This window comes from Equus przewalskii, chromosome 26, assembly GCF_037783145.1.
Source record: "Equus przewalskii isolate Varuska chromosome 26, EquPr2, whole genome shotgun sequence".
NCBI lineage: Eukaryota > Metazoa > Chordata > Mammalia > Perissodactyla > Equidae > Equus > Equus przewalskii.
In genome coordinates, this window is record NC_091856.1 from 6,898,676 (window position 1) to 6,923,736 (window position 25,061).

General features: G+C 41.9%; 1 protein-coding gene across 1 annotated transcript in view; it reads left to right on the top strand.

Moving 5' to 3' along the window:
- The first annotated feature begins 7,683 nt into the window (after positions 1-7,683).
- Positions 7,684-25,061, top strand: part of TMEFF1 (transmembrane protein with EGF like and two follistatin like domains 1) — an 80,738-nt gene continuing 63,360 nt past the window's right edge. The window contains exon 1 of the mRNA XM_070595284.1: positions 7,684-8,108. Within this exon, the coding sequence (XP_070451385.1) occupies positions 7,919-8,108 (190 nt within the window). The 5' untranslated portion in view covers positions 7,684-7,918. The remainder of the gene's footprint in view (positions 8,109-25,061) is intronic.

The window sequence follows — 25,061 nt, forward strand, 5'->3', positions numbered from 1 at the left end:
TTTTAGTAAATGGCACTGAACCTGGGGATAACCTTTGCTTGACACTTTCTCTCCCTCACCTCCCGCATCTAGTCAGTCACCAAATTCTGTTGCTTTTACTTCCTTAATCTAATTCATTTGCTTGTTCCCGTCTGGCCTAGTCCAATTCACCATCCTCACTTACCTAGACCACTGCACTAGCTCTCCCTGGATTTCTTGGTACGTTTTGCCTTTCTGATCCATTCTGCATCCTGCAGCCCAAGTGATTTTTTTAACAGTTTCACTGAGATATAATTAGCATACCTTACAGTTCACACGTTTAACCAAGTGATCTTTTAAAAACACAAATCTGAGCAGGTTATTACCTGTTTATCATCTTAGGATCAAGTCTGAACCCTTATTCTGGCTTAAAAGGCCCAGTACAATCTGACCCTGGCTTCCTGAAGTCTCCAACTACATTCTTTGTGTCATTTGCCACCTCACTCTCCAGGCTTCAGCCACAGCTGCCTTTTCTCTGTGTCTTAAACTTGCCATATTCTGTATTTCATTTTTACATGTTGAACTTTCTTCATAGAATTCTGTCCCCTCTCCACCCACTTCTAACTCTTCATCAGTCTTCCAGCCTTAGCTTAAATATCACTTCTTTGGGGAAGATTTCGTTGATATTCCCAGCCCCTGCTACGTTAGGGGTCCCTGTCTGATGCTCCCACAGCTTTCACACATCCTTTGCAAAACTCTTCGCAATTGTAATTGATTGTTTAAAGCCTGCTTCCCTTTTAGACTATAGGACAGGGACTGTGTCTATCGTGTTCACTTCTTCATCTTCACTGCCTATCGCAGTTGCCTGGCACATGACGGGCAATCTCTAAATACCATTGGATGAATGGCGCTGCTGTCACCATTCTCCATGTCCTGCCTTGACCCCTGCTCCCATTGTTGTTGAAGCCACCATGCTAGAGCTGCCCTAAGTCTTACTACTATTGTTTTGCCTTGAGAGAAACAGCTTCAGAGTGTGGTCTTTCTGTTTCACCTTCACAACTTTCTTAATTAGGAATCCAGACTAAATGCCAAGTCTATTGACCCTGATGCTGAGTCCCGAGACCATCAGACTTTGAGGAATAATTTTTAACTGGGAGCCAAGGGAGAAGAATAAGAAAATTGCTGACTCAGTTTAAGTTCCACATGTACATGCACAGATGAGTTGCTATATACAGTAATGTGTGCATGGATACACACACGTAAATGTGAATGTACAAAACACAGGGCACAGCTGTCACACTCAAATGTGCATACATACACACCCTCACAGAGGCAACCTGATATAGACTCATTCCCTACATATGTACACAGAGAGTAAAATGACATATGCTTGGCACTTATGCATATGTACAGAGGCAAGCTGATACACTCTTTACATATGTACACACACAGGCAAATGACATATGCTCAATACATATGTATACATACAGAAGCAAGCTGACATACTTAAACACACACAATGGTAAAATATAATTATTTAGCTCCATTCGACTCACTCTGATTCCTCTGGTACTTAACTCCTTGCTTATCTCTCTTTCCGGATTCTCAGCCCAATGGATGCTGTTCTCAAGTTCCCAGGCTCTTGGCTATAACCTCGTGTCATTCCCTTTGACCCACCTGGCTCATTCTCACAACTTTTCCTCCCAGTAGCTTGGCCGCCCATGCCAGCCATCAGGCTGCCCTCCTGCAGGTCTCTCTAGTAGCCAGCCAGCTCGGATGAGCTCTTTGACTGCTGACTTGAACTCTTTGGGTTTTGATTTAGATCATAGGCTTTGGCGTCAGACAGATGTTGATTTGAGTCTCAGTCCTGCTGCCCACTAGCTGTGTAACCTTGGGTAAATTCCTTAATCTCTCCAAACCTCAGTTTTCTCATCTGTCCTCATTTCAGAGTGAGGATAATAACAGCACCTTTGCTATTAGGTTTTTGGGAGCATTATGTTAGATAATACATGTCAAGCTCTTAGCTTAGCAGATAAATGCAGTTCATGGCTACTGCCCCTAAAAATAGCTAACATTTATTTGCTTACTATGCCACTACTACTTCTAACAAATTATTTATTGAATACTTACAATGTACTGAGCATGGTTCCAAGCACTTTACCTATACAAACCCATTTTATCCTTACAACAACCCTGTGAAGCAAATACAAATTTTATCTCCCTATTATGGATTATGAAACTGAGGCATAGAGAAGTTAAGTAACTTGCCCAAGGTAGCAAGTGGCAGAGTTAAGATGCAAAACCAGATGGTTTGGTTCCAGAGCTGACACTCTTTTTTTCCTTTCTTTTTTTTTTTTTTTAATAAAACATTGGCACCTGAGCTAACAACTGTTGCCAATCATCTTTTTTTTTCTTCTTCTCCCCAAAGCCCCCCAGTACATAGCTGTAGATTCTAGTTGTGAGTGCCTCTGGTTGTGCTGTGTGGGACACTGCCTCAGCATGGCCTGATGAGCGGTGCCATGTCCGTGCCCAGGATCCAAACCAGCTAAACCCTGGGCCGCCAAAGCGGAGTGCGCGAACTTAACCACTCTGCCACAGGGCCGGCCCCAGAGCTGACACTCTTCTTTACTATGCCATACCTCTTCCTACCATTTATGTGTGATTGTCTTTGTCAGAGAAGCTCCTTCTGTGGTACAATCTTTTATGAGTTAAACACTCATTTTTGGAGAAATTTTTGAATTGTAGCTGAAAATTTCCATTTGCTGAAAGATGGAGAAAAAAAATCTTAATTCTGTATTCAGACAATACTGAACGATGAATGACAAGAAGACCTGCAGAAAAACCCAGCGATGCCTCCTCAGTCTCTCTACCCACTCACAGGGCCTGTTTGGGTGAGAAGCCTTTCAAACTGACGGAATTACGGTGGTGAAGCCTGTTCTCCTCCAGGCAGAGTGGGGCTACCTCTCTGCAGTCCCACTGCACTTTTTGTTCAGATATCTGTAACCCTTGGCTCCTTGGCTTCTGCCCATCTAAATAATTGAGAACTGTTAAGGGGAGGGGAGTGACAATAATCGTGCCTTGAACCAGAGTGGTAATTACAAACAATGTAATCACAATAATCCTTGCATGTAATCACAGGAAGCCCCAACAAAAGTCTCCTGACACGCTGGCAGGGGCTCAGGATGGTTTGTGCACACACCTTGGTGGCTGCAGTCTTAGTGGGGCCAATAATTGCTCCATCTTGTATCAGGCGATGCTGCTTCTCCACCTGTTCACGCTAGTGATGTGGTGGGGCTCTGGAGTCAGATGGAGCCAGGGGACTCTAATTTCCTGGCTTTCTGGTTTGGGTAGGTCACTTAACTTCACAAGCCTCAGTTTTCTCATCTATAGAATGGAAATAATACCCACCAACAGGGTGGGTGGGAGGGTTAGTGACAACAAATAGGCAGTGCCTGGCAGTAGCTGGGATGTAGCAGGTCTTCAATGAGTTATAGTTACTATGGTTATGGCTTGATCCAACAATCATGCTCTCCCACCAATATTATTATTATGGTGTCTCCCCTACTATACTTTAAGTTCTGTAAGAAGCAGGGACTTTGTTCTGTTTATCGCTGTTTCTCTGCATCTAGAACAGAGCATAGACCATAGTAGGTGCTCAGCAAATATTTGTTGAATCAGTGAATGAAGTTTAAAACAAGCTGAGCTTACGCTGTCTTATCCCACTGGTCGGCATTTAGCCCCTTGTACTCACAGGGCCTTGGCGCATGACGTTCCCTCTGCCTGGAACACTGTCTCTTCACGTGGTCAACTACTCACTCTTCTGATCTTAGCACAGGTGTCACTCTAACAGGTAAGCCTCTGACAGCTTCCCCTTCATAGCATTTATCAACATTGTTGTAATTTTACTTTAATTCGTATAATTGTTCAACATTTGTCTGTAAACTTCCTAAGGATGATGACCAGGTCTGTTGTACTCACCACTGCATTTTCAGGGACTAGGAGTAGGCCTGCAGTATCAATTTACTGAATGAATGAATGACTTCATCTACTCATTCCATGTTTTTTAAAGACCCTTCTCTCTAGGAAGCAGGGTCTAATTTCTCAACTTGGGCCAGAGGTCAATCCCAGGCTTGCGCCAGTGCTGCTCCATAAATCATTCCAGTGTTTCTAGACTGAGCTCAAGCGCTCTGACTCTCTCCTACCAGGGCCAATGTGTCAGTCCCACATTGTCTCATTACCGTTTATTGGGGCTTCATTATGCAGCTAGACTCTCCAGCAGGAGGTCCAGAAAAGCCAGAATCTTGGCTGGGCTGGGAGTGTGGAGTAGGATTTGCCATTTACTACCCCCACCTTACCCCCAAACACACATCCTCCATTTCTATTTAGTGTTTATCACACTGAGTTGTAATTGTTCATTTTCAGATGTCTCCCCATGTAGACAGTGAGACAGGACTGTCTCTTGCCCCCACAGGCTACTGTGGCACCTAGCACTCAGTGGACGCTTACAAAGATTTCTTGAAGGAATGCAATGTTTTCCATGAGTGGAGCTTTATTGAGGACAAAAACAACTGATAGGAGAAGGCACTACCTCTGGCTTTTTTTTTTTTTTTAACCTGAGCCAATAAATGTCTTTTTGTTTAAGTTAATTTGGGTTGGGTTTTCTGTTACTTGGAACTGAAAATCTTCTGAAAGAATATAAATAATAGTGCTCAAGTACAGGATTTCTGATAGATTATCTTCCAAAAGCAGTCACTCCATATTCACTCTCTCTCACTCCCCTCCATAAAAATAGACTGCCATGCCCCTTGTCTTTGGGCTCAGCTATGAGGCTTGCTTTAGCCAGTGGGATGCTAGTGGACATGTACAAGTGGGGGTGTGGAAAGGGCTTGCACAGTTGGGGATGCCCCCTTGTACCACTTTCATCTCCATAAGCGATACCCCTGGGTAGCTGCTGCTCCTTCAGCTGGGGCCATCAAATGGGTAATATTGGAGAAGATCAGAGCTTGGCCTGCACACAAGAGCTAAGCCCAGCTGGACCTGCAGCTTGAAGCAGAGCCATTCAGCCAAGCCTGGCCTAGATTAGTCAACCCCCAGACCTATGAGAAATGAATGTTTATTGTGGCATGCTGCTGAGATTTTGTGATTGTTTGTTACGGAGCAATAACTGACTGATGAAGGTTAGGCCAGGGGTTTCCAAACTGGCAGTGTATCTGAGTTACTTAGAGAACTTTAATATAATCAAGGGATATTTGAGTTTCCCCCAGAATGTCTGGAGTGGTGTTCGGAAATCTATATTCTTTTAAAACTCTCTGGGTGGTTTTTATGTAGCGAGTCTCACACTCTTTTGCTGTATGACATTTTGGGGTCACCAATATTAAGGCATGTGATGGGCGTTGTATTAGATGACCACCAAGATCTTTTTTCTTCTCTGAGATTGAATGATTAAAGTCAGAGAAATCCTGTTTTTGAAGAAGAGTCCTTTTCAATTTGAAAACTTTTGAGAAATCTGTGAGTTTTTCTTATCTCGTTTGGAGAAAGATGCACATGTAAATTAATTTCTGACTTCTGGCCATAGAGTTTTTGCTTTTTATTTATGGGTTGTTTCCTACTAGTGTTTCTGCACGGGCTATGGTTAGCAGTCAAGTGAAAATGAAAGGAAGAATACTGGGGCTGGGAGAGCCAAGACACAGGGCAGCAAAGAAGCATGAGGGAGGTCAAGCTTAGCAGGGATGCTGTTGAAGGAATGGTCAGAGCAGCAGCCTTCTGCTGTGGCTTCGCTGGGATCACACCTGATTCAGAAGCCAGACGTGGAATTTTACTTAGAGGATGAGGCAAATCTTAATAAACTGTTAAAAATGTGAATTTATATAAAAAGCATGATGAAAGCATAATTTAAAAAGAAATAGCTTTTTAAATTATAACAATAAAAATTTTCATTAGACAAAAATTCAGACAATATAGAAAACATAAAAGACAAGTACCTGTTACTCATAGCCCACTGTTCAGAGATAACCACTGTTAATATATTGTTGTATATTCTACTTGACTTTTTTCCTATGGATGTGTACACACATGTATATTTTAGGAAAATAAGGTTTTCTTATACGTACTCATTAGTATCGTGCCTTTTTCCACGTCAGTAAAAACTAACCTAATCATCGTTAAAGCTGCATAATACTCCACTGTTCAAAGAGGCACCATACTTTAACTATGTCTCATGGATGGACATTTAGCTTATATTTACTATCATGAAAACGCTATGATGAACAACCATATATACATTTTTGTGTGCTTGCCCAATTATTTCTTTAGGATAAATTCCAATATGTGGAATTGTTAGATTAAAGGGTAAACATATTTTAAAGGTTTTTGATACATAGTCAAATTGCCCTCCCCAAATGTGTAAATTAATAGTGCTAGGTTTTGTCAATTCTTTTAACTTTTGTTAATGATCTACAGAAAAAAAAAAATCTTATGGTTTTAATCTGCCTCTTGTTACTAGTGGATTTAAATATCTTTGCATATATTTATGGTCTGTATTTTACATGAATAAGACAAGTCGGCTTCCCATCTTTCTATGATGTCAACTTTTTCTTCTTGATTTATGTTACTTCGTTAAGTATATTGTCTCTTACTTACATTGAAAATATTTTCCCTAATGTGGCTTTGCTTATGGTGGCTTTTCAGACCTTTTAAAAATTTTATTGTCACATTAATATCAGTTTTCCAATGAGATTTAAAAATTCCTTCTTAGGTGAGAGGCAGCAAAATAGAATGAAAAAGGCACAGGACTTTCAAACAATTAGTCTATAATCTTACTGCCCCTGGCTGGGTCTCACTTAGCATGATGTGACAGAAAGTGCGCTGGACTGGGAGTCAGCTCACTTGATCTCTCTGGGTCCCAACTGTCTCCTCTGTGGAATGGAGCTGAGAGTAAGAACTCCCTTGTAGGGCTGTAAAAAAGAACTGGAGAGAATGCATGTAAAGAGTTTCCTCCAGGTCTTGTATACAGCAAATCCTCTCTAAATATTAGCTATTATTAGTGGGAGAGTACAATATAGAATTTGTCAGAGTATTTGAAATTCAGTCAGTGTATGTGGGAATGGAGTGGGAGTGAGGATCCCAGAAATTTAGCCATTTGCCCCCATCTCTAAGGACCGCATAGCTGGAGGCAGAACTTGGGTTCCAATTCTGGTCCTGTCCATTGCTTCGTATGTGACCTTGGACAAGTCACCTTCACCTCTCGGCGGTTCGGTTTCTTCACCTAGAAAAGAGATAAGAAACCACCTGCCCTTCTGTTGCAGCCGGCTGCTGGGCGAAGGAAACGCTTCCGAAGCGCTTACAAAGGGCGGCAACACCGTCTGCGGGAGAGACGCCTGCGGAGCCCCGGGGGCGCCCCCCGCCCCCAGCCCCCGCCGGGCCGCGCCCCCCGCCCTCCGCGCTCCCGCCCGCCGCAGGAACAATAGCTCCCCCGGAGGCGGCGCCGGCCGCGGCGGGGCGGGGCTGGCGGCGCGGGCGCCGGGGGTGTGCGCGGGGCGGGGTCGCCGCCCCCCTCCCGCCCGCGGTTCCGTCACGCGCCCCTCGCCCGGCGGGCCGGGGTCTTTGTGACGCGGTGGCGACGGCCGCGGACACAAAGGGACGGCGACGAAGCGAGTGAGGGGCCGGGCCTGCCCCCGCCCCCCGCCCGCCGCGCGCGCGCGCGCGCCCGCCCGCTCTCCCAGCCTCGGTCTCCCCCCGCGGGCCCGCCCCTCCCGCGCCCCCCGCGCGCCCGCGCCCCTCGCACGCGCCGGACCCTCAGCCTCCGTCCCGAGCGCGGCGGCCGGGCCTGGCGGGCGCTGCGGGGGCACGGGCATGCGGAGGGGCTGCTAGGAGGCGCCGAGCCGCGGCGGGCTCCCGGCGCGCGGCTGGATGCCCCGGGCCTGCGGCTCCCTGCGCTTCCCGCCGTCCAGGCGCGCCAGCCATGGGCGCCGCGGCCGCTGAGGCGCCGCTCCGGCTGCCGGCCGCGCCCCCGCTCGCCTTCTGCTGCTACACGTCGGTGCTTCTGCTCTTCGCCTTCTCCCTGCCCGGGAGCCGCGCGTCCAACCAGCCCCCCGGGGGCGGCGGCGGCGGCGACTGTCCCGGCGGCAAAGGCAAGAGCATCAACTGCTCAGGTGAGCCCGGCGGGGGCCCGCCCCTGCGGCCCCTCCCTCCCCCGCCGCCCTCGGGGTCCCCGCGGCCGCGCTGGGAGAGGGCCCGGGTGACCAGGGCGCGAGCGGGCCGGGGGCCGGCGTTGGGGATGGGGAGTGGCCGTGTGTGTCGAGTGCCGGGCGAGAGCGGCCCCGCGTGCTGGGCGGCGGGCAGGCCGGGACCGGCGAGGCGGAGGCGGCCGGCCGGGGCTCCCGGGGTGGCCGTGGGTGTGCACGCGGGAGCGCGTGTTTGTGTTGTGAAGGATCAGGGGAGGGAGGGCGGCCCCACGCAGGGGTTTTCTCTGTGTGTGTGTGTGTGTGTGTGTGAGTGTGACGGTGAGGGGCTGCGGGGCGAGGCTGAGGGCCAGGGGAATGACCATGTGCTGGGGAGGTTCTTCATTAGGGCGCCGGGGTCTCGGAGGGGTCTTGTGGGTAAAGGGAGAAGGTGGCCCGGAGGACGCGGATTGGCGATGTAGAGTAACTCTGTGTGTGTGTGTCTATCTATCTATGTATGTCCTTTGGGTCCAGAGGTGGGCGCTGGGGGCTTGGAGTGACCCCAGGTCTGTGGATACGAGCAGGGAAAAGTCCTGGGGCCCAGGAAGTGACCCTGTGTTTTTGTGTGTGGTGCCTGGGGCTCAGGGATGTGCCCAGGGGTATATGCATTGAGCAGGAAGGAGGAGGGGGATCCTGGAGTGAACCCCGTTGGTGTTGATTCAGAGGATGGGAGCTAGGGAGTCATCCTGTCTAGGGCTTGGGTGATAGAAAGAGGTAATTGGGTCTCAAGGAGTGCCTCTGTGTAGCAGAGTGTGACCCTGGGTTCTTGAGGTGTGGAGAGAGGAAACCGGTTCCGAGGGAACGATCCTGTGCGTGTGTTTGTGTGTTTTGCGGGAGAGCGTGAAGATTGGCAGCAACGGAGCAAGAGAGTGACCTCTCCCCCTCCTCTCCCCTCTCTCCAAGGCCGCTTGCCCCCCCACAGCTGTTGGAAACAAAGAGCTTGCTGGGGCTCTAGTGGATGAGAGTATCTGGGCAGTAGAGTTCCCTCTTCCTTTCAAAAGGGGTCCCAGAGGAGCCCTGGGGCAAGAAGGGCATCCAGGTCTCATTTAGGGGTGGATGGGTTCTCCTGGAGCTGGCCTAGCCTATATGCTAGTGATCATAAGCTACAGCCTTGCCAACTTGCCCTTTTATCAATTCTCCACCTGTCTTCTTTAAACCCAGAGGGTAGGAGAAGAGGCATGGGGTGGTAGGGAGAGGGGGAGGGGAAGGGAGGATGGACATCAGGCCAAAGGGGGTCCGTTGGCCTGCCTGGCAGACAACCTTTGTACCTTTGGGCATTGTTTCTGGGGGAGTGAGGAGGGAACAAGAGGGCTTCAGCACAAATGGTACCCTAAATGAAGAAAACCTTTGGCCTGCCGTTTCGATTAGAGGTCTAAAATCTTTTAATAATTTTCATAGTATATTTTATGATGAGGGAGGGATTTTGAGCACAGTAAACAATAGCATGTCCATTAACAGCTTTTCCATCTATGTAATAACTTTTACTTTATTTTTTCTAATGTTAAGTGGGATATGGGATAATGCTTTAATAAGTAATCACACACTAATGGTTAGGAATAAAAACCATTTTTGTATTAGAGTGCCTTTTTGTAACAAATATCTGTGATCAGACTTGTAAGTGATCACACTATGTCGAAATATTTTACAGACTGATGTGTTGTGGTTATTTGTTCTTGCTAAGCTAGTTTGTCCTTAGCAAAATATAGCGTGTTGATAGATGTTGTGTGTGTTTTCTAATTCTTTAGTACGTAGTGCAAATTTTAAGAAAGGACGAAGAGGACTGGAAACCCACCTGGTGTGCAGAAAGGGGCTGATTTGGGGATCATGGCCCTTGCTAAGCAGCTGTGTTATTTGGAGCAGGTTACTTAATTTTTCTTAGTTTCCTCTTTATTAAAAGAGAGACTTGGGTTTAAAAATATCTGAGGCCTCTTTCAAGGATATATTGATATATTGACATAAATGTCAATAAATTAAGCTCTTCAAATAAAATGTTTTATGTTGCTAAGATACACTTTAATAACTGGATCTAAAGCTGGAATTTTAACTAAATGATATTTGTAGGTTCTTGTTCTGACTTTCTAGGATGAAGATCTGGGAATGATTCATAGGGAAAAAAATATTTTTTTAAGTTGATTAATTAGAGAACTATAGTAATCCAGTCTGGACATATTCATCTATTAAGGCATCTTGAGATTGTGTGTAGATTTTTTAGTAGCTTTTTTTTACCTAGGTGTTTCCTACATAAACTGAAGTTTACTCCTTCATATATTTGAGTTTATAAATCTAAATGCTGGCCTTGACGCCTTGTTAATTTTCATTTTGGGTTTTGGACCATCGTTTCAGCCTACTCTGACCTTACTGGGGTCTGATTCTGCCAGGCTGTATGTGCTAGGTCACTCACAGCTTTATGGCCGTTGCACATGTTGAGAGCAGGTTTGTGGCTTTATTAAATTCATAAAAGTTGTCTATGTCGTGGAAAAGGATGGAACTCTGATTTTACTGGAGACTTCCTTCCAAATTGGTTGATGTCGATACGTTAATCAACCAGATATTCAACCAGCTAGGCATCCTCCTAGTAGAGTTTAACAGATTTTCGAGCTTCTGCTGTTCAACATTTTCCCATTTTGTTTGCCAGCCTATCATTTAAAGATTCTATCAGATCATCTTGTTAGAATCAGTTATGTATATGTCTGTATCATCCTCCCTTTTTCTGTTCTAGTAATCCTATCAAAAAGCAAATGCTGTATAGCTTGCCTTAATAAGGAGGCCACGGTGGCTTTTTCTTTTTATTGTCTTCAAAAATTTATTTTCTAGAATTTTTCAGGGCATGAGTGGCAAGTTTACCCATAGATGGTTTTCTGGATTTGCACTTCTCCTCTTTTGAAAATTGAGAATGCATTCTTTCATTTCTGGTCCCTGGCACCTTGTCAAGATAGCTTAGATAATCAGCAGTCAGATCTAAAAGTTTTTCCAGTATCATGGAGTGTGATTTGTTTGGATCAGAAAGCAAATTCTTTTGAACTTGCTCTGTATTCTGTTGCTGTCCACTCTACATGCCACTTACACTAGATGTGAGCTCCCTTTTTGTCAGAGTTCTGCCCTTCCCAGTTTGAAGATCATGCTCCTGATGGAGATTACCAAAGCCAAGAAGAAGCTGAATGGGGCTGCATTTGTCATTGTCATCCCTTGATATGACATCTTCCCTAAGCAGTGGGTCCTTTGTTTCTCCCTTCTTGTTCTAAACAAGCCTTTTTTGTTGTCCTCTTGCCTCAGCTCTCATCCAGACTTTATACTTACTGCTTTGATTTTTATATATTTTCATTTGTACTTATTCTTAAAAAATCTAACATCAGAAGGTTCCCTGTTTATCAAAAGAGAAGAAAGTTTGGAAGTACATGATTTATGTGAAGAAAGAGGAACTTTGAACCCAAGAGACCAGGTGTCCTTAGACATGACATTTTTTCTCATTTGTCACATGAAGATAATGATGATAGTTCTCTTTGACTCTTGGATGTTTGAGAAGCACAAATGAGGCTAAGTATGTGAGACATTTCTATCTTAGGGAATGTGGTTAAAGAGGTAGAAAAACACTGAGAGAAGGTGGCATTTGGTGATAGACATAAGGTGGAGAATTTGAACTAGGTTTTAAAAATGTCACGGAAGTTAGGGTCCTCTGGATTGTGATATGGTGGTAAGGATGGTATAAATGGGTGATATAAACTTCCGATTAAGAGAAGTGACTTGTTAGTGGCGATTCAGGATTTTGGGGAATATAAAGTGAGTTTTTCTTAATTTGTGGTATCTTGATCAGTACACTTCTAGATCCCTGGTATGTAATATGTGGATATTAATTTATTTAGTGAACCTTGATTGAATACTGGCTTAGTGTAATCTAATATACTAGATGTTAAGGGAAATATATGAGCGGCCATCCCTGCCTTCAGGGACCTTCTGTTCTAGCAGAGGTGGTTAGTTAGCTTTTTATAAATCTGTGTAAGGAAATATCTAGTTAATGCATCTGAGTCCCCCCCATTGATAAGCATTTATTGAACTGATAGCACTGGAATTTTTTTAAGGTATACACTTAAGTGGTTTTTAGTATAGTGACAGAGTTGTACAATCACCACCGCTGTCTAATTCCAGAACATTTTCATCACTCCAGAAAGAAACCCTGTACCTATTAACAGTCACTACATGTTCTTCTCTCCCCCCAACCCCTGGCCACTACTAATCTACTTTCTGTCTCTATCGATTTGCCTCTTTTGGTCTTTGCATGTAAATGGAACCATACAATATGTGGCCTTTTGTGATTAGCTTCTTTAACTTAACATAATATTTTCTAGATTCTTCCATGTTGAAGTGTGTGTCGGAACTTCATTCTTTTTTATGGTTGAGTAATACTCCACTGTATGGAGATATATAAAATATATGTGTGGGTATATATACCAGATTTTGTTTATCCATTCATTACTTGATGGACATTTGGGTGATTCTGCTTTTTGGATATTATGAGTAATGCTCTTTGAACATTCACGTGCAAGTTTTTGTGTGGACATATGTTTTCAATTCTTTTGGGTTTATATCCAGGAGTAGAATTGCTGGGTCACATGGTAACTATGTTTAACATTTTAAGGAACTGCCAAACTGTTTTCCAAAGCAGCTGCACCATTTTACATTTTAACCAGTGATGTATGAGGATTCCAATTTCTCCACATCCTTTCCAACATTTGGTATTGTCTTTTTGATTATAGTTGTCCTAGTGGATGTGAAGTTTCGTATCAGTGTGGTTTTGATTTGCATTTCCCTAATGACTAATGATGTTGAGCACATTTTCATGTACTTATCAGCTATTTATATAGCTTGTTTGGAGAAATGTCTATTCAGATCCTTTGCTGGACTTGATTTTAACATTCTGGATTAAATATTCCCTTAGTCAACCATACTAACCAATTCCCACAGCACACAGATGCTCAAACCGATAAGTTAGCTCTAGTTAGCATGAGTATCATTTGATTTCTCTGCTTACCAAGAAAGAGTCAATTCTGTTTGTTCTCAAAATTATTTGTACCTGTGGTACTTGTGAGTATAAAATAGTAAATATTATTCAAATTGATGAAATGTGAATGCAAAAAGTTGTTTTTATGAAATGCTCTAGAAAGACTTGATAAAGTCAAGAGGCTGAAGGAATTGTCTGTTGATGAGTTAGGTTATGGTCAAGACAACTGAAACAGATTGGGGAGACCTTGTAATTCTCTGGAGGATTCTGCTCCTAGAAAACTCTGCAAGTATTAAGTTCTCATTCTACTTTAAAGAAAAGGAAAATGGACGTTGTAGGTAATGGATTATGGTGTTTTATCTAGGAAAGTGGGGAACTGCATTTGGCAGATCTATATTCAAAGAAAAGGTCTTGGTGCCACATGGGGAAATGAATGTACATTTATATATTTGAAGTTAAAAATGTTTAAAATATGCGTGTATCATTTTTAAGTGATTTCCTGCTTTACCTGTCTTTTTGGATTAATTGATCAGCGGTCACTCTTGTATATCTGAAAAAGAGTTTCCACTGTAGTAGGTGCCGTAAGGAAGATAGGAGGGAATGAATACTTCTGCTTTGTAGGAATCAGAGACGGTTCCCCTGAGTAAGCTGCGCTCAGCTGAGCTTTGCAGCAGAGGAGAATGTCAGCTGGAAACATCAGGCACAGTTCTGCCTGAGGCCTTTGCTGTTGCTGTTCCTTTTGCCTGAAACCTTCTTGTCCCAGTTATTTATCCTCTCACTCCTTTAGGTCTTTAACATCACTTTCAAAATGATGCCTTAAAATTGCAGCCTTTTCCACCTTCCATCCCCTCTGCCCCCTCCCACCCTAATCTAACTTTATGCTTTTTTTCTTGCTCCAAAGCACCTTTTCCTGTGTGACCTGCTGTACCAGTTGCTTATTATCTGTTTCCTCTTTGTAGCTCCATGGGGCAGAGATTTTTGTCCGTTTTGTTTGCTGCTGTATCGACTGTGCCTAGAAAGATGCCTGGTACAAAATTAGGCACACTTTACAAATTTATTTGTGGAATGAATTATTGACTAAGTTGATATAGAAACTGAGGAGAGTTGGGAAGGGTGTTCTAAGCTGAGGGAATGGCGTTAGAAAAGGCACAAAGATGGGACTATTTTGGGATTTGGGGATTAAGGCAGGAGATGAGTCACATTGCTGCCACATTAGTGGAAGGCCTTGAAGGCTGAACTGAAGGCTTGGCACTTGCTGTGAAGACAAAGGAAACTTTCAGAGGATTTGAGTGACATTGTGGTTTTAAAAAGCAAAGTCTGGAATTGGTGAAGATGAAAGGGAGAAGGGAAGAGATGGGGAGCATGGTGAGAGATAACAGTGGAAACGGGGAGAACTGAGAGGACTTGTTTGGTCTGCACAGTGTTTTAAAAAATTGCGTTGGTTATTAACCATTAAAAATCTGGAAGTTTCACTTAAAATCTGGATTTTGGTCTTCGCTCCTAAACGGGCAGGTATTGGCAACATTGGGCTCTCCTTTCTACAAGTCGCAAATCAGCCAGAGCTGTCCAGTGGGACGTGAGCTCTTCGCTGTGCCAGTCCCCACCCAGCTGGCCTTCATTCATCTTTTTCTTCCTTGGTTCTGGGTCTCCTGCTGTAGGAGGCGGGTAAATTGTGATGCTCTTAATTTGGGTTGGAGAGCCTGTTGGGAGCAGAGTCAAACTGGTGTGTATTTCTTCCCTCATTCCTGTTAAAATCACCACGTTGGACATGTATCCTTACTTCTACAATGTCCCACCCTTCCCGCTTAATCACCCTCTTGCCTGTAGTCCTTGCAGTTTCTGTTGTATTCTGTTCTTTTCGTTCTCGGCTCTTTCCTTGAATCCACCGCCTACCTCTTTACATTTGAAGGCTGCCCTGCTGTCTCTGATTATACCATTTGCCTTTACCCGCTCGCTAAGGATGTTTTTTATCTATCATTTTTCTTTTACTGTATTAATTTTATATCTTAGTTTTAGTACTTCTCCCTTTTCAACTTTGTTTTTTTCTCTTTCTAAATTCTTTAGGTAGAAACAGATCATTTCTTTCTTTTTCCTAACCTCTATAGGCATTTTTGATAAAATTCCTCTTATTGTTATAAAACCTATGAATTTAGATATGATACAGATAGTTTGTGGTTTTGCATTATGATCTAAGAATTTGTCATAGACTTTCTGGCTTTTTGCATTAAAACTAGGTGTGTCTGCATCCTAGTCTGAGAACAAATTTTGTGAAAGATCCTTGTAACCCAGAAAAGAAAGTGGTATTTCCTTGGCTTCTCAGTCCCCTATTATATAACTGATAATTTTACTTAAAAATTTTTTAAATTTTGCATTAACTTCAAACTTAGAGAAAAGTTGCAGTAGTCTACCCAGATTTCCCAGTTGTTAAGATTTTACCACTTTTGTCTTATCATAGTCTTTTTCTCTATCTATTTATTTATATCTTTTTTTTCTGAACCTGACTCTGTCAAGTTGGCCCCTACCAAGGGGAATGATTTAATTTATGCTTTATATCAGTTCTCTACTTTTAATTCTTTGTTTTGTCATCTCCTGTCGATGAAATATTGAAGCATCTAATTACAGCGATAGAGGTGTATTTTCCACAGTTTTTCTTATATTTTTGTTATTCTCTTTGGGACATAGACTTTGAATTTTGTTTCACTTTTTGTTGCAGTTTTATTTTTGTGTAGGGTAGATTTAACTTATCTCCTGAAGTCATAGTGATTCCCATCCTTTTCTAGATTTGTGTTTGTCTTTTAGTTTTTAAGTGTTGGGACATGTTTCCTCATACAGATAGAGACCATTCTGCTTTCATTGGCGTTCACTCATTTACATTAGATGAAGTAATTGTGCTACCTTCCATCATCAACATCATTTTTTAAAGTATACAGTCCATTTTTTTTTAGTATAACCACAAGGTTGTGCAACCATCACCACAATTTTAGTAGATTTTCCTCCTCCCAAAAAGAAACTTGATCTTCTTTAGCAGTCACTCTCCAGACCCCGCTCTCCCAGCCCTAGGCAACTACTAGTCCACTGTCTTTTGTTGTATATTGGCCTATTCTGGACATTTCGTATAAATGGAACCTAGCCTTTTGTGTCTGGCTTCTGTCACTTAGCATAATGTTTTCAAGGTTCACCATGTTGTAGTGTGTGTCAGGATTCCATTCCTTTTAATAGTTCAGTAATATTCTAGTGCATGAATATCACATTTTGTTTATCTGTTCATCAGCTGATGGACATTTGGGATGTTTCTCCTTTTTGGTTATGATAATAATGCTTCTGTGGACATTCGTGTACAAGTTTTTGCGTGGACATGTGTTTTCAATTCTCTTGGGTTTATAGCTAGGAGTAGAATTGCTGGGTCACATGGTAACTCTGTATTTAACATTTTGAGGAACTGCCAAACTGTTCTCCAAAGTGACTGTCCCATTTTACATTTTCACCAGCAATGTATAAAGGTTCCAATTTCTCCACGTCCTGGCCAACACTTATTATTGTCTTTTTTTATTATAACCAAGCATCTTCTCTTAAGTTCATATTTTTTATCCCTCATTTTCCTTGTATATGTGGTTTCTTTAATGGAATTTAAATTCTCAGTTTCTTTTAGGCTAGACTGGAAGATAATGTCAACCCATTTACCCCCTTCTTCTCCCTCCTTTTTTTCATTGTTAGAAACACTGTTTTAACGGAACTATTTTCATTGTTCCTGCTATTCCATTATTAGCTTCTCTCATGGGAGAAATGAGGCATTTAGGAGTTGACATACTTCTCTTCTCATGTACTTTGAAATTCTATGCTTAAATCTTAAAATTCTTTCAGTATTTGCTTTTAGTTTATTAGATGATTTACTGTTAATCCTTTGTTACTGTTTGAATATATTTCTTTTTTGCAAGTGTCATATTTTTCATGGCTCAGTTGTTTCATCATTTTTTGAAAAGTCAGTTCAGGTTCTGAAGTTCTTAACATATTCTTCTGCCTTCAGAAACTTTGGCAGATATTATGTTTTCAGCCATGGCTCCATTTCTCTCATTTTTGTGCAAATATTCTGAGTCTTTCTTTTCCATGGTTAAAAAAAGAGAAAAACCTCCACCTTTTTTCTTTGTTATAAAAGCAGTATTTTTTGGATGTAAGAAATTTGAGGAATATGCAAAAATGTAAAGAAGAAATTTGACTATTTCCATTCTCCTCTGTAATATCTTAATGTTTATGCTGAAATTATTTCATTTTATACCAGAAAAATTTTGAACTTTCTTCTTGATGTTAGTGTTTGCTTTGGCATTTTCTGTTTAACCTGGAGCCACTATTGTTCACAGATCAGATCTCCTTTTGGGATTTTTAAATGCAGTTTGTTTTGCCTTGTCAGCTTTCGTCTAATATTGTTTTGCAAGTGAATCTAAACTGATATTTCCTTGTCACTTCTGTTGTTTATAGCCTAATTGGTATATTTAGATTCTGTATTGTTCACTAAGCAGCTCAATCTTTGTTTAGTGTCCTGTGTTCATTTTTCACAGCTTTTTCTCTTAAAGTGGTTTGAGATATTTTTAGGTGGTGTGATTGTGTTTTTTTAAATTTTTAATTTATTTTTTACTTTTATTTATTTATTTTTTTGAGGAAGCTTAGCCCTGAGCTAACTACTGGCAATCCTCCTCTTTTTGCTGAGGAAGACTGGCCCTGAGCTAACATCCGTGCCCATCTTCCTCTACTTTTTATGGGATGCCTACCACAGCATAGGTTGTCAAGTGGTGCCATGTCTGCACCCGAGATCTGAACCGGCAAGCCCTGGGCCGCTGAGAAGCGGAACGTGAGCACTTAACCCCTGTGCCACTGGGCCGGCCCCCTGTAATTGTGTTTATTATTATTGTTTCCTTCTTCAAGTTCAGACCATAAGTGCTTTGAAATTACCATTTAATTAGACCTAGTGTTTTTGTTTTTTTAAAATTCTTCACTATTTTACAACAGTTTGCTTTGGTTTAAAGTTGTGGTTGTGTCTTTTTAAAGTTTTGGTTTTGGTTATTTCAGTCAGAGAGAGGAAGTATCTTTTGTCCATTGCTCTTTGGTAAAGATCCCATTTAATCCTATGAAGGATTATTATACCCATTTTTATGCCAGGGGACTGGGATTTCTCAGAGAGGTTTAGTGCTTGGCCAAGATCATGTAGTTACTTAATCAGATAATTAGAACTTTAAGTCAGACCTCTTTCTAATGCACCGGTGTTTCGTATAGTCCTTTTTTAAAAATTTATTTTTATTTTTTTATTTTTCCTTCTTATCTCCAAACCCCCTCAGTACATAGTTGTATATTTTAGTTGTGGGTCCTTCTAGTTGTGGGATGTGGAACACCACCTCAGCATGGCTTGACAAGAGATGCTAGGTCCGTGCCCACAATCAGATCTGGAAAAACCCTGGGCCACCGAAGCAGAGTGCATGAACCCAACCACTGGGCTATGAGGCTGGCCCCTGTAAAGTCCTTTTTAGTCTTAGTTTTCTCTCCTCCTCCATCTGGAGTATTTCGACATGTCTGTCTTCAGTTATGCTGACATGCTCCTGTATAATGTCCACTCGAGTGTTCAGGGACTCCGGATTTTGTTTTATTTCTTCCATTGTGTCTTTCATCTCTAATATTTCTGATTGATTCTTCTTTATAGTTTCAGTCTCTTTTGTGAAGTAGCTCCTGAACTTGTTGAATTGTTTCTCTGCATCCTCTTTTAGCTTGTTGAATTTTTTGATGATCGCTATTTTAGATTCATTGTCATTTAGATTGCATATTTCTGTGTCCTCGAGGACTGAATTCTGGGTTCTTCTTTTCTCTCTGATCTGGAGATTTGATATAATGTGTGATATTGCTAGAGGGGGTGGCTCTGTTTTTACCCATCCTGGTATTTAGTTGCAGTTACCTCCTGTCACCACTGAGTGGGGGTCAAGAGCCAGGTGTTCTGAGCCCTCTACCTTCTGTGGAGATCACCACTATTGGATCGCACTGGGCAGGTGGGGGGAGGGGCGCTTTTTCCTGCTGCTCTCGGGGTTTCCTCACTCTGCTCTGGCCGTCTGCTCTCCTGGGGTGTTGATGAGGTCACCCGCTGCGAAAACTTTCCCCCTGGTAGTAGGCTTCAAGGGCCCTTGTGAGTCCTTGATGTTCCTGTGAACAAACGTCCCCTTCCCCCCCCCCCCCCCCCCCCCCCCGTTCCTTCCCTCTTGGAGGCCTTCCGTGGTCCCGAATCACAGTCTTTAGGGGAGGGAGTGAAGTTTTCTCTTAACCCTGTTCCACCTCCGAGGGAGACTCCAGCCTCTCTACCCTCTGTGGTATGGCTGCATGGGTCCGTCAGATGTTATTGATATGTTAGATGTGTTGTGTTTGGGTGTCCTCTGTTGGAGTATGGATGGTTTTTCATTATATGTTGGAGGGGGAAGATTACTGGAAAAGTTTACTCCGCCATGATGCTGACATCACTCTTGTAAAGTCCTTTTTAAATTCTCTTTTATTTTTTTAAATTTTTATTTATTTTTTTTGAGGAAGATTAGCCCTGAGCTAACATCTGCTGTCAATCCTCTTTTTGCTGAGGAAACCTGGCTCTGAGCTAACATCTGTGCCCATCTTTCTCCACTTTATAAGTGGGACGCCTTCCACAGCGTGGCTTGCCAAGTGGTGCCATGTCTGCACCTGGGATCCAAACTGGCGAATCCCAGGCTGCCAAAGCAGAACACGAGAACTTAACTGCTGCACCACTGGGCTGGCCCCCTAAATTCTCTTTTAAAATAGTTAATATCAGATTCTCCAGTGCCAACCTGCAGGTTTTGTAGATTTTTGTCTTTGTGGATGACTTCCCTGGATTCTGGCTACCTGCTATTCCACTTAGCGTTGCAGACACTGAGGAGTAGTGGTTAGAAATAGAACCGGAGGGTGATATGCTTGTGTTTAGATTTATTTGTTGATATTTTAAAAATTTTGATGGAGGAAATGTGCTGAATATACTTGGAAAATCTTAAAATACAGATGTAAACATGTATATGTTATAAAATATAAACTGGGTTATAACTCTATATAGTTTTATAACCTTCTTTTTTTCGCTTCACAATGGATCTTGGTCTTTCCATATCAAGATATACATTTCTCCCACACACTTTGATGGCTGTGTACTATTTCATCAATAATTTAATTAATTCCCAACAGATGGACACTTAGGTTGTTTTCCACTTTGCTGTTATCAAAAATGTTGATGTTAACAATCTTATACATTTATTTTTGTAGTTTTAAAATTCTATCCCATTATAATTTCCTAGAAATAGAATTGTTGGGTTAAAGGATAAAGGCAATTAAAATTTCAACATACACTGCCACATTATTTTGTGAGAGGTTCTGCCAACTTATACTCTCACAGTTGGTTTGAGTGTTCGTTTTTCCACACCTTCACCAGTGCTGCTCTTAATAATAACAATAATAGCTAACACTTAATCTAGCACTTCTGATGTGTCGTGCACTGCTCTGAGTGCCTTCTATATCTTTATTTAATCCTTCGTCAACATTATGAGATAGGTCCTGTTATTGTCCCCATTTTACAGATGAGGGAATGGAGGCACAGAGTGGCGAATTACTAAGGTCACATAAGCTGATGAGTTGACAGAGCCAGGCTACTGATCTAAGTGGTCTGCTTCTAGGGTCTGCCTCTTAAACACCAAATTATAATGTCTGTTCATTCTTTTGTTCCTTTTTCCCCCCCAAAACTTAGTATGATTGTTTTACCTGATTTTTAAAATTACTTTTATTGAGATATAATTCACATAACAAATTTGCCATTTTAAAGTATACACCTCAGTTGTTTTTAATTTATTCAGTACGTTGTGCAACCATCACCACTGTCTACTATCTCATTGCAGAACATTTTCGTCACCCAAAAAGAATTTCCATACCTGTTAACAGTCAGTCCCGATATGCCTCTGCCCCCATCCTCTGGCAGCCACATAGAGACTTTGTGTCTTTATGGATTTACTACTTCTGGACATTTCATATAAATGGAGTCATAACAATATGTAGCCTTTTGTGTCTGGCTTCTTTTGCTTGACGTAATATTTTCAAGATTCTTACATGTTGTAGCATGTAATTGTTTTATCTGATTTTAAAAGTAATACAGGTTCCTTGTAAAACTCAAACAATTCAGAAAATTACAGAATAAAGAAGAAAGTTCAAATTCCACTAAGAAATAGCTGTGGTTCATATTTTGGTGTAGACACTTTCCATATTTTTTTATAGGCATTAAAAAATAGGTTGTGTTATATACGTTTTTAAAATCTGCATTTTAAAAAACCGAATGTATCGTGTCAGGAAATGTGGAGATTCTTCATCATTCTTTTTAATAGCTGCCATAGAACAGATTCAGTTTATGGATCTGCGAGAGGGAAACACAGGTTTGCCAAGCTAGTCAAAAATAGTCAGGGAGAGAGTATTGCCATTTGAGATCTTTGGTTAGGACTGGACTAGAAGGACCCTGGATACGTGTAATGCTGGGGACCTAGGTCGTCTTTTCTTTCTGATCCTGCTGGGGTTTATCCTCCCCGTCATCTTGCCTGATGCTCCTGACACGGGCATTTAGGACTGAAGTAGGCAGTGCGGGATGATTGTGGGGCTTGGGGTGCAGGATTGACGTGCTCAAAGTGGTGTTTCCCAAAGGGTCGTTTGGCAGTGGTATGTAGAATGGGATGAAAAACATTGGAGTCAGATAATTGTGTGGCATATGTGAAATTTCGGTCATTAAATATAGCTTAGAGAAGTTTTAGTCATCTCTTCTATTAATGCTTTTTAATGTTAATGTAAACTGCTTTTGGTTTTGTATCATGAAGTATTAAGTACAATTTATTTTCCCCCTCGTATCTTTGTAGTTGAAGAGAATTAATGTAATATGGCTAATTTAGTAAACAAGTTGAAGAGAATTTAATTTCTAATTCATCTCATTTGCTGGGACTGAAGTCATCATTTATTAACTCTATTATTTGATTTTACCCTGCAATGTATTTTCAGTGATTTGTGTCATGGAAGGTGTCCTTCAGATTGGTCTGGGGGAAGAGGGGAAGTGAATCTTGGTTGTATGCCTCCTTGTTCTAGGCACTCTTGCTTCCTAGTACATGTCTTACCTAGTCATTACAATATCTGGAGAGAGTGTTATTATTCTAAAAGGTGAACTAGCATGTGAACCTGGCCCTTATCGATGCTAATGCTTTGTTCGTGATAGAGCAAACTATAAATGGGGTTGTTTGAAATCACGTTGAGTTTTTTTCCCCATTAGATATAACCAGTATAGAAGCTTCAAAAGAGGAAAAAATCATCCGTTGTTCTGTTGGTATAAACACGGTCCCTGTTTCCATTTTTGTTTTTTCCTGGCTGGATTTTCCTATAGTGTTTTGTTTTTTTTTTTTTTTTGAGGAAGATTAGCCCTGAGCTAACATCTGCTGCGAATCCTCCTCTTTTTGCTGAGGAAGATTGGTCCTGAGCTAACGTCTGTGCCCATCTTCCTCTATTTTAAGTGTGGGACACTACCCACAGCATGGCTTGATAAGCGGTGCATGGGTCCACACCCCGGATCTGAACTGGCGAACCTCGGACTGCCGGAGCAGAACATGTGAACTTAACCACTGTGCCACTGGACTGGCCCCCGTACTGTGTATTTTTTATACATAATCATAGTGTGTGTATATGGTTTTGTCTTCTGCTTTTTCACTTGATGTTCATCAGCGTATTTTCATATTGCCACATACCGACAACCTTTAAAATAGCTGTGTGATATTCTCTGGCTGTACTACACCATTTCCTGGTGTGGGATATTTTAAATGTTTAAACATTTTAAGTATTGCCATTGTGTTCAGAGTAGTGATTATGGACATAACCAAGATCAGGAACAAGCTGGGCTTGTTTTGGGAGTGAAACCAACCAGCATGGGTCCTGTCAGATCAGATTGGTGTGCTTTTCTAAAAAAGGGAAGATTTTCCCAAGTACTGTTAACATCTAGACGATGAGTATAAACCCATTGAAATTTTCTTCTTAAGAACAAGGTAAAAAGTTTGAACATGTCCTGTGGGGATTTCCACATGTTGATAAGTACGTAGAAAGCATTAATTCATAGGACTTTCCCCAGCAATGCTCGGAAGACTGGAAATAGCATTGGGAAAGCAGGTGAGATGGCTTTACCAAGGTTGGGGAAAGCCAGGTTTGAAGACTGAAGTGGTGGGAGTGGATGAGAATGCTGAGAGAGAAGACACAAGACAAGGTGACGGAATGGGATGGCCGAGGACAGAACATTCTTATGTATACTGGGAGCCTTCTTGTTTTGGTGCCTTAAGATTCTGGTAGTTAGTTGGTTAATCAAGAAAATTATTTAAAGTGGGGAGTCACAAAATGATTCATAAATGTATGCAGCATTTTAACTTAAAAACAGATAAATATGTATTTATGAAACAATATTTTGAAAGACGGGCCAGAATTTTTCTTTCAGAATAGTTGGAGTTTCCCCTTTCTTGAATAAACACATTTATTGTGCATTGATTGCAAGTTCCAATTTTAATCTCTTTAAAAAGGAACTTTTAGTCTTGTGGCTCCAGAATTCTAGGTTTTTATCTTGCCTACACCTAATGCAACAGTGATTTTTATTTTTTAAAATTTTTAAAATTTTTAATTTTTTTTGAGGAAGATTAGCCCTGCTGCCAATCCTCTTTTTTTGCTGAGGAATACTGGCCCTGAGCTAACATCCATGCCCATGTTTCTCTACTTTGTATGTGGCATGCCTATGACAGCGTGGCTTGACAAAGTGGTGTGTAGTTCTGCACCCGGGATCCGAACCAGTGAACCCTGGCTCGCTGAAGCGGAACGTGTGAACTTAACAGCTGTGTCACTGGCCGGCCCCAACAGTGATTTTGTTTTTTAATTTAATTTTATTGAGTTAATGATAGGTTACACTATTGTGAAATTTCAGTTGTACATTTTTGTTTGTCAGTCGTGTTGTAGGTGCACCACTTCACCCTTTGTGCCCACCCTCCACCCCAGCTTTCCTCTGGTAGCCACTAATCTGTTCTCTTTGTCTACATTTTTAAATTCCTCATATAAGTGGAGTCATACAGAGATTGTCCATCTCTATCTGGCTTATTTCACTTAACATAGTTCCCTCAAGGTCCATCCACGTTGTTGCAAATGGGACGATTTTGTTCTTTTTTAAGGCTGAGTAGTATTCCATTGTATGTATATACCACATCATCTTTATCCAGTCATCTGTTGATGGGCGCTTAGGTTGCTTCCACGTCTTGGCTGTTGTAAATAATGCTGCAGTGAACATTGGGGTGCATGGGACTTTTGGAATTGCTGACTTTAAGCTCTTTGGATAGATACCCAGTAGTGGGATAGCTGGATCATATGGTAGTTCTGTTTTTCATTTTTTGAGGAATCTCCATACTCCAACAGTGATTTTTTTTAAAAAGCAACTTGCTTTTCTTAAGTCTTTCCATAACATTCAATTTTGTTTTAATATTCTATTTTCATAGAAACACATAATTACAATAAAAATACAGGTGGCGTACACAGGCTGTATAACTTATCGACTGACTCTTGAAGCAGAAGAGCAGCTCTCCTGGGTGGAGCTGGAGTGCTCATGGGTGCCCTAGAGAATGACCGACCAGCCCTGAGGATTCATTGTGCCGTGGGCATTGGTTGGCATGTTTTAGAGAGAACAGCACACTTGGGTTAATCTGGAGAGTTGATTAAGTTGGAGATCAGTTCTGTGACTGTTGTGGACATGGATGGGCAGTAGGAGAAGGAAAAAGGAATGAGTGAGATGCCAGAGAGTTGAGGGGATAATCAAGATTATTAAGTTG